The sequence below is a fragment of the Tetrahymena thermophila genome (assembly GCF_000189635.1).
Source record: "Tetrahymena thermophila SB210 genomic scaffold scf_8254600, whole genome shotgun sequence".
Taxonomy (NCBI): Eukaryota; Ciliophora; class Oligohymenophorea; order Hymenostomatida; family Tetrahymenidae; genus Tetrahymena; species Tetrahymena thermophila.
The window spans coordinates 586,189-597,452 of NW_002476370.1; the positions used below are offsets into that span (position 1 = coordinate 586,189).

General features: G+C 23.0%; 1 protein-coding gene across 1 annotated transcript; it reads left to right on the plus strand. All coding sequences in view use genetic code 6, as the record gives it.

The window, feature by feature from the left end:
* Positions 1 to 1,942: 1,942 nt before the first annotated feature.
* On the plus strand, positions 1,943 to 9,649 carry TTHERM_00283690 (transmembrane protein, putative; the record flags this gene model as incomplete). Its single annotated transcript, XM_001018225.2, has 4 exons — positions 1,943 to 3,743; positions 3,795 to 9,146; positions 9,214 to 9,324; positions 9,378 to 9,649. 4 exons carry the CDS (start codon positions 1,943 to 1,945, stop codon positions 9,647 to 9,649), a joined length of 7,536 nt encoding a protein of 2,511 aa, XP_001018225.2.
* Between the last annotated feature and the right edge of the window lie 1,615 nt (positions 9,650 to 11,264).

Genomic DNA, 11,264 nt, shown 5'->3' on the forward strand with positions numbered 1-11,264 from the left:
ATTCTATTCTTCAAAATAAGTAAGTAATATCTAAAATATAAAAAAATTTCAAAAATATAAAATTAAAATTTCTTACAGGATATATAAAAATTGAATGATATTAAATAAACAACATAAAAATAAATTATAACCTTTTATGTTTTAATAATTAATTTTATAATTATCCTAAAAAATTATTATCTCAAATAATCTAACATTTTTTTAAAAATCTTGGATCTGTATTTTAAATTTTTCCAAAATAAATAATCTGAATAAACATTTAACAAAATTGATGATGTTTTTAATTAATTTATATTTTAATTACTTTTGTTAATATTCAATTAATCTACAGTTCAATGTTGTTTATTATTAGTTATCTTTTAAACTACCTATAATTTTTATATTTATAACAGAATATCTAATTTTGAGTGTAAAAAAGTTTTCTAATAAAAAAGTTAATTAAATCAAATAAAATTAATTAAAGCAAAGTCAGGGTAATTCTACTAGATAACTTAAAATGAAAGTAATTAAATTTCTCTTATTAATAATAGGAATATAGATTAAATTATATTCTTCTTGCCCTTAAGGATGTAGTTAATGTGACAATTTAAATACTTGTATCAGTTGCTAATCAAATTTTTCTTTAAATCTTAAATCGAAGAGATGTGTTTATAATTAATGTAAATAATAATTATATTTCTAAGGCAATTATTCTACTGGAGAAGGAGCTTGCTAAGCTATTTGTAATTAAGATTATTCAAGAAATAGCTAAACTAATTTATGTACAAAAGTTGAGTAGTGCTCTCTTTCTTTCAGCCTTTAGACGGGCATCAGCTAAAACAATGAGACTATAAACTAAATTATCCCTTATGATAGCTAATACTTCATTATAGTTTATTCTTCCTACATAACAAAATAGCTTTAATAGACAGGAAGATTCATGCAAACGCTTTCTTTTCAGCCAAATAAATAATACATTAAGTACTTTCAAGGTTTTTTCTTCATTTTTTAAAATGGAAATATGGTTACAAAATGGGATTTTCAAAAGAATGTCACGAGTTACTTCCCATTTACCTTGTAAGGTGATATTAATAGTAATACTCAAATAAATTAACTTAATTAGTAATATTCTTATGTTATTACATAAGATAAAAAAGCTTCTCAGTATTATTTTACTGTATTATATGATTAAATTTAAATGCAATTTGTTAGCTTTTCTTCAGTATTGTTATTGAATTACACAAGTAATTATCAATATTACTTTTATAATGATTTAATATTCATAATAAACTCAAGTGGATTTTAATCTTATCAAATAGTTATTAGTCAAAGTATTAACAAATAATTGATAATAAAACCATACTTTAGTTAAAATCAATGTGTAAGCTAATCTTTTACTATTTCATCCATTATTAAATTAAAAAATGATTAGTTCTTGTTGTCATTTACAAGTTAATCATTTTACATAATTTTAGGATAGCAGATATGCTAAAAAGTTTAAACATAAGAATATTTTGCAAAGACTTACGATATTTCCTATGGGATTTCAATTTATCATTTTTTATAACTTTAAACATAGTTGAATATTTTGGATGATAATGCTAACTTAATAACTTAAGTTAAAAATTAAAATAAAATAATAGATTCACTAGCGATGATCACTGTTAATTCTACAATGTTAATTGCAATTCTTGATAATCAGTAAAATATAAATTTTATTGGAATAAATATCAATGATAAGTAGCAGTAATAGTTAATTTATTAATTTAAATTAATTAACTTTTATCCAATAAAAATTATGATTCTGTAGAATTAAGTGGATAATAATAATTAAACAATCAAATTTTAAATTATGGCTTATTCCAATTAAATTCAATCTTTAACTTTTAGCATAACAGATGATATTTAATTTTTATTATAAAATTAATATTTTCTCAAAGCATTCAAAAGAAAAATTAACGACATGCAATAGAGTATCTCTTCCATGGATACCAACGATAATAATAATCTTGCTACTTTTTGTTCTGCAAATGGGTAAATTATGACTTGGGAGTATTCTACTTTACTATAGCCTAACTTAGTAGATTCTACATTTATTACAAACTTTGGATCATGTAATACAATCAAATTTTTATATAATAGTACTGCTCTTATCTTATTCTAAAACTCTATCCTAGCTATTGATGTCATTTAATTTAAAATTTTGAACACTTGGAACTTTATAAATCCCAGTTCAAAAATGGTAAATAGATTCATTCTTGCTTATAATGGAAACTCTTTTCTATTGTTTGACTCATGCTTTTATGTGTTTGACACAAATTTCCAGTAAATTTTTAATGACTGCTCGTAGCTATTTGATGACGTAATAGTCTAGGCAAATTTAGACAAATCGCTTTATCTTGTAATATAAAAAATATATTCAATTTCAGTAGTTTTTGTAGATTTAGCCTAATAATAACTAGTTTTTAAGGGAGATTATAAAAGTTTAGCTTAGATATAATACATGAAAATAAGGAGCTTTCCAGAAAGTTATCCTTAATAAAGCAACACTATTTTTGAAATTCTTGTTTACTTTTCAAATTTTACTTTTACAATATTTAATTAACAGCTTTCAGTAATAGCTTCATTTTAAAATATACAACTCTCATAGGTAGTTGATATAAGCTTTGTCACAAGTGACCCAAATGATAATATTTATGTAGTTGGAGGAATTACTAGTTAAAAATCTGCAACTTTTAAGTATCAAGCATTTGCATTACTTAAGAATGAAACAGGTATTTTTTAAGTCATAGCTGCAAGTAAAATAAACAAATTATTTCCTGTTTATAAATCTGTTAATCCAGCAAATCTTGCAATAGGGTATACCTTTAAAATATGTTTTTTTTAAGGTATATTTACTAATATATAAGACTATTACTTTAATATGGGTAATTAAGCTAATTTTATATAAGAAGCTGGAGGTTCTTAAAATGTTTTAATGAATACTTTTTAATTAATTAAGTCAGATTAATTTTATTTTTATGGTGATTAAAGTGGTTAAATCACTTTAGACATCACTAGAAGGCAATTTAATCAAAATGTTTTTGAGCTTAATGCAGAGTAGAAATAATAAAATGATTTTATATAAGGTGTGTATTAAAGTCTTTTACTCTAAAAATACTTTATAGTAAAATCAAACATTCTTGTTTATGATTTATTAACAGATCAATATATCGAATAAATAGATATTTAGTCAAGTTCTAAAATTTATTCTTTTTAAATTTTAGAATAATAATAATCAATAATTTTTATTTAAGGAAACACACTTTTCTATAAGAATTACCAAACGAATAAGTTATATTCATATAGTAATTTATCTATTGTTACAAATTACTTACTGGATAATAACAATATTTACCTTTATGGAATAAGTATAGTAAAATTAAATTTTGACATGACAGTAAAGCTTTTAATAAACAGTAATTCAGATATCATTCAATCATGCCAATTAGCGTCTTTAATTTTAGCCTGTAAATATCCTTCTGGTATTTTGAATATTTTTGATAAGTCAAATTTTAATCATGTTACTTCAATTTAGCAGCATTTTATTGACAGTGGTTATTTTTTTCAAATTGATGAGCTTTTTTAGAGAATAATCCTTTATTCTTAAAACATTGAAGTTTACAACTTTGCTGGATTTTTGGAGCTTTATATCAATACAATAAACTCTCCAATTTAAGACTTATAGATTTTGTAAAATGACATATCTGCGTAGTTGACTATCTGTAATTTTTTAATCAAAATAATTTATTTTTAATTTTTCATAATTTTAATAGACATTAATGTTTATGATAGAGCTTCATTTAACTATAGAGGATAAGTTGCAGGAGCAGGAGGAGGAAATATTATATCATAATAATATGTTCCACCTCTAAATTAAATTTTATTTTATTCTTCTACTCTTAGATTTGCATAATTTTTTGCTTTTAATTTAGATACTCTATAGATAGTTGTGTCATATAAAAGTGCATTAAATACTCCCTCAAGTACAGTTGCTTATTAATATGATAAAGACTAAGGTATCTACATCTTGCTTGACTCAGGGGGAAATTTTTATTTTATTAATTATTAAATATAGCAAATCTAATTAGCAAGATTAATTGAATATGATTAAAATTCAAATTACCAAATTCTAGGATTTTCTATTAATTATGAAAATAATAATGTTTTTATTTACTCTTAGACTCAAGTTTTTAATCTCTACTTGGCAGAACTCAACAATTAAGCTAGAAAGTATATTGTTAATAAAAAATAATTATTTACTAAAATAACTACAAACTCTGATGCCAACACAAATCAAAATGGATTTATAATAGCAGGAGATTAAGGCCTATTATATAAATATTAAAATTCAGCATTTGAAAATTTTTATCAATTTGATTAAGAAATTCAAGAAGTTGTTTATAACTAAAACATGAAGTTACTGATAATAGCACTCACTGATAGATTTATTGTATTTTAGAATTTTAATTCAAATTCTTTGAGTGTGTTGAACCCCTGGTCATAAAATAGCTTATAAGAAATTACTATAAGTGGAATGTTTTAATAATTTATCTGTTAAGATATTTATATGACTAAAGATAGGTAAATTTACCATTACGATTTCGTAAATTAAGCAATTTTAGGTAAGATATCTTTCTAAGATTCTTCGACATTAATATTATAGAAAATCTGCTCAGTTAATAAACCGTATCTCTATTTAGGATCAAATATAGGAAATGTTTTGATATATAATCAAAACACTTAGAATTAAGTTATCATTAATTTATTGGAAAATTAGATGGAAAATAGGTAAAATGATGTTTAGATAGGAAAGTTTGTAGAAACTACGACTGATTTGTGGGTTTGCTTTTCTAGCTCAGTTGGTATTTTTAAAATTAGCCTATTAGATTTTAGTTTTAAGCAAATTGTTTAGTTTAGCAGCCTCACAACATACAAATATATTTAATACTTAAATATATTGATTTTTGATATAGATAAGTAATACAATAGGGTTTTTTTAAGTTTTATTGGAGAAAAGTTAATGAGAGTATTTGATTTATCAGGAAACATTATCAGCCTAGTTTCTTTACCTGGAAGAACATACAATAATTTGTAAATAAATCCTTCTCATTTACTAGCTTACACGTGTTTTCATATAATGATTTATGATAGATAAACCCTTCAATATATCTAAAGAATTAGGAGAGATAACGTCTATGACTTTATCACAGATATAATAGAAATAGAGAGTCAATATATTCTACTTGTAACCTATACCAAGTATGAGCTATTCAAAATTTAAACTAAGGCTATTGAAGCATTGCTGATGGATTAAATTTAACTTCAATATCCTTCTTTTATGGGATATGAAATAAGCTATGGATAGTAATAAAATAATATATTAGGTTTATCAGTAATATTACTTTCATCTAATTAAATATAAGAACAAAGGTATAATCTTGTATATGAAAACATACAGGACTAAAATAAGATATGCAGTATCGATATTTCAGTGAGTACATTCTAAGATGTATCTTTTTCAATTAATATAATAAAAACTGTGTCTTTTCCAGATTCATCTCAAAGGTTAATGATACCTGTATAGGATCCAAGCTTAAATAACTACTGGAATGTTTAATTAGTTAATAGCGATTTGAGGAATATAGACTTTAAAAGTACTGCAAACAGTCTTGTTTAAGTTTATTCTGATAAAAATCTAACAAATTCAAAAGCTTTAAATCCAATTAAAATCTACAATGACTCTTTTTTGTGGTACACTAAAGAGGAACTTTAAATGAGAGATTTTAGCTTTATTTTTGAGGATTAGGTTGGTGAAATAAATTTCAACAACTAATCTCTAAGCGTTAAATATAATAACATTTAAATATAATCTTAAAATTTGAGTAATACAACACTTTTATTTACAAATATGTCAAATGTAGTAATAAATGGACTTTATCTGACAAATTTATAAAGATATTTAACTTAAAGTAATGAGAGTGATGCCTTAATGTATTTTCTTAATGTCACTAATGTCAATATTTACAATTTAACATTAGACAATAATTAAATGAAAAATTCTTCTTTCTATGGTTTAATATCAGCTAAAAATATTTAGAATTTTATTTTATCAAATTTAATAATATAAAACGCTGAGATTACTCATTTATTTGAATTTATCTAAGTTTAAAACCTTACTATTAATAATTTGCAAATAAATAATTGCTTTTATTCTTAAACTAATGTAGACAAGCACATTATTAATATCGTTGGAGTTGTAAACTCAATGCTATCAGATATTTTAATGAGTTATAATGTGAATTTGCTTTTTATAAAAACGAGTAATATTTACGAGGATAAAGGTATTAACTACAGCCTTTCTACTGATACATTAAATATTACAAATTTAAAATTACAGTAAAATAATATTACTGATTCAGATTCTTAATCTCTTGTGAATATCTAATGTTCTTTTTGTTATTTAGAGAATATTACTTTCTCTAAAAACTAAGGAAATTTAAAAATACTCTAATCTTAATACTTGAATATATCTAATAGCTTATTTGAATACAATTAGTGCTTGAATGGTGGAGCTCTAGCAATTATTTCTAGTATAAACTAGGTTAAAATTTATAAAAGTTAGTTTATTCACAATTTAGCATTTGCAAGTGGTGGAGCAATATATTTAGAGAATACAAATGCATCCATACATATGGACGCTTAAGTCGTAATAACTTAAAATAAAGCTCTTATTGGAGGAGGAATTAGACTTTATAACAACCAATTAAATTACCCATAAGAAATTCAAAAGAATTATAAAAACTTTATCTTTGGCAACGAAGCTGACTTGTATGGAAATAATTTTGCAACATTCCTTCAAAAAGCAATTATTGGAGTATTTTAAGAAGAACTCAATAAATAAAATGGAGATTCTGAGAATATTATAGAATATAAAATAACGGCTTTTGAAGACATGAACTTAGCGGACTAGAAATAATATTAACAAATACTTGAAATATTTAACTTTTAGAGTGGAGGCTTAATCAACCTATTTATAAAGTTAATTGATTCAGAAGGAACATATTTGAATTTTTCTTTTGATTCATTCTATTATTAAAAATACCCTTAATCTATAATAAATGAATTATAATTCTACTAATTTAAATTACAATCTTAAACTCTTAATTAACAAGTCTTAATCAATGGTCCTAATGTGGTAACTTCTTTTGATTATAATGATGAAAATAAATAATTTATTTTTTAGCAAATCCAAATTACAAGTATTCCTAATTAAACTACATATTTAATCATTTAGCCTAATTACACATCTACTGATATTAATGTACTCCCTATTTAAATAAAGTTTAATATGAGATTATGCTAAATAGGAGAAGTCATTAAACAAATCGAAGCAAATATATTTAGTTGCTACTCTTGTCCATTAGGATCATACTCTCTAATTGATACGGCCCAAGATCTAATTTTAATAAATCAAATATTAAATTAATAAGGAAATACTAAAGAAAGTTAAAATAAATAAATTGCTTTACATGATTGCTAAAAATGTCCTTAATAAGCCTTAAGCTGTTAAAATAGCACTATTTTTTTAAAAAGTGGATATTGGAGAATAAACAACACTTCTACTGAAATTGTAGAATGTACTTTACCATTTAATGCATGCGATTAACAAGACTAGACAAGTAGAAATGGTTGTATTAGAGGATATAAAGGCCCTATCTGTAGAGTTTGTGACTTAACAGGAGAAGTTTGGGATGGAAAAAGGTATATAGAATAGTTTTCAAATGAATAAATATGTGTGGAATGTGGCAACGTAAACTCATAAATAGTATTCTTATTTTTTACTTACCTATTTTTAATGATATACATAATCATTAATGTATTACTGATTTTTAACTCATTAATTTATTTTTCTACTTGCTACTACATTAGAAAAATGGGAATATTACCTATTTCAAGAAATTGCATCAGAGACCCGTCTTCCTTCTATCTAAAAATACTTATCAACTATATTTAAATTTCATCCTTTTTAACTAATTTTTCTATTAGTCCCTTCCCGAATATGGTTCTTTTTGTTTCAGAATTTTTAGGAAATGCTAATACTTAAGTCATTATAAAGTGTCATTGTTTAATTAGTTAGGAGCTGATAAAAAAATATGGTTTAGCTCATATCAACCAAATTTTAGAAGCTTCTTTACCAGTATTGACTCTGATAATACTCTTAATAATACTCAATATCTTTAGAAAATTTAACATATTTAAAGTAAAAAGGTTCCATCAATTTACACTCGTTAATTTTATATTTGTATTTTTTTAGCCAAATTAAATAAAGTTCTTTACAAAGCAGCTTTCTTGTACAAAAATAGGCTCTTAAAATTATGTCAGCTCAGACTTGACCATATCATGTGGAGACCTAGATTATAAAAATTTCACATATATTGTATCAATACCGCTACTTATCATTTGGATAACTTACCCTCTAGTAATATTTAAGCTTTTGTAAAAAAGATCTAAATAACTTTAAACTTGTTACACCCTTTACTACTTCGGTTATTATTATCAAGAGTATAGGGATATGTTTTATTACTGGGAATTTATTAGAATATATTTAAGAATAATTGTAGCTGTTGTTATTACTCTTAGCACCTATTCTAACTTTATCAATTACTAAATCGTTATTATGATACTTATTGTATACCTTAAGCTTATGCTTACTCGTAATCCTATCAGAAACAACTGGTTACAAAAACTTGAGTTATAAACGAATATGATTCTAATATTAATTTGCTTCTTATAGTCAATAAATATGTTTTTATACTCAGACATTATTCAACATATTTAATATTTTATTCATTATTTTGTAATTTTTATTATCATATTATTTATTGTGCTATATAAAATAAGTAATTCCAGAACTATAATAGGGAAGTGCTTTGGGCAGTTTCTGCATTATATTTTACCTTAATCTTGGTATAATTCGTATAAAAAATAGTTTGGAGTTACTAATTGGAATGTTTACAAACTTTGGATATTGGTGAAAAAAAATCTGAATGTTTTGGTAAAATTTTAAGCCTTATAGAAAATTGTAGATGAGGATTAGAGCAAGTAATTGAATGATTAAACCTAAGGTACATACATAAATGGCTTCGAAATATAATTTTTATTGAATAATTAATTTTATTTTTTATTAAATAGATCCAAATAACATTTAGAATAGCAGTTCCTTATTTTAGAAAATATCATTAATAAATTAAGTTTAACGTTAGCTATAAACAGAGTTTTCTAAATTTAAAAGTGGAATTTAATGTAAAAAATTTAATTATATTAACTAAACAGTGTATTTAACGTTTTTCTATTAGAATATAAAAGCTTCTAATTACAAAATAGTGTTAATCAAACTTACATCAAAGACGAAATTATAACTAAAAGTAAAGAAAAATAAGAATTATCAGATATATTTTTTTGTGAATAAACCTCTTAGTATGCTGGTGAAATTAATGAATCTTAAGGGACACTTCAATTTTATGTTAATAATAATTAGCGATTAGAATAAATCTATTAGACAGAATTTAAGCTAAAGAAAAACTTAGATTAACTTTAATTAACATTCAGAAATAACGACATAAATTGAAATTTAGAATTTTTTAAATAAATAAGTTGTAAATAAAAACTAAATGTCTGATTTTATTTATGTAAAATAAAAACAAAAAAAATTATTAAATATTTAGATAAAAATAAAATATTAAATAAACAAATTTTTTTTAAATTAATTTAAAAAATTCCTCAAAAATTAAGAACATAATAATAAAAAATAGATGAAAAAAAATTTAAGGGTTACTTTATTTGAAACATCTGTATTAAATATTGTATTCTATTGTATAGAAATATTAAATATATTATATGATTTATTTATATCCTTTTGAGGAATAATTAAAAGAGAGAGCAGAAAGAATTAAATTTCTATAAACTGAGTATTATAACTTAAATATATGAACTGCATATAAATTAATTTAAATATTTTTATTTTTATTAGTAAAATTTAATGATTTAAATTAAAATGATTTTTAAGATTTACTTTTAAATAAAATATATATTTTTATTTATTTATTTATCTAAGGCTATTTATTTGTTTACATTTTCCTTATTAATATTTAATTAATCATTTATTACTTATGTTTAAAAAAAATGAAATAACTTTTTATAGTTATGAGTTATTTTTCTAGCTATCTACATTTTTAATAGCAGATTATCATTTTTTAAATAGAAAAAGAATTTAAATTGCAAAAACTAATTAAAACTGAAGATAATTAATTAAAATCAAAATAAGATAATTCTACTAGGCAATCAAAATGAAAATAATTGAATTTCTCATATTCATAATAGGAATATAAATCAAATTACATTATTCTTGCCCTTAAGGATGTAATTAGTGTGACAATTTAAATTCTTGTATCAATTGTTCACCAAATTTTTCATTAAATCTTTAATCTAAGAGCTGTGTTTACAATTAATGTAAATAATATCTATATTTCTAAGGTAATTACTCTACTGGAGATGGAGCTTGCTAAGCTATATGCAATCAAGATTACTCAAGAAATAGCTAAACTAATTTATGTACAAGAGTAGAGTAGTGCTCTCTTTCCTTCAGCCTTTAGACAGGTATCAGCTAAAGCAATGAAACTATAAACTAAATTATCCCTTATGATAGCTAATATTTTGTAATAGTTTATTCTTCGTACATAACAAAATAGCTTTAACAGACAGGAAGATTTATGCAAATGCTTTCTTTTCAGTCTAATAGATAGTACATTAAGTACTTTTAAGGTTTTTTCTTCATTTTTTAAAATGGAAACACTGTTGCAATATGGGATTTTTAAAAGAATGTCACAAATTACTTCCCATTTACCTTGAAAGGTGATATTGATAGTAATACTTAAATAAATTAACTTAATTAGTAATATTCTTATGTTATTACGTAAGATAAAAAAGCTTCTTAGTATTATTTTACTGTATTATTTGATTAAATTTAAATGCAATTTGTTAGCTTTTCTTCTGTATCATTATTAAATTATTTAAGTAATTCTCAATATTACTTTTTTAATAATTTAATATTCATAATAAATTCAAGTGGAATTTAATCTTTTCAAATAATTTTTAGCGATGGTATTAACAAACAATTAATAATAAATCCATATTTTAGTCAAAATCAATGTTAAAACTTACCTTTTACTATTTCATCAATTATT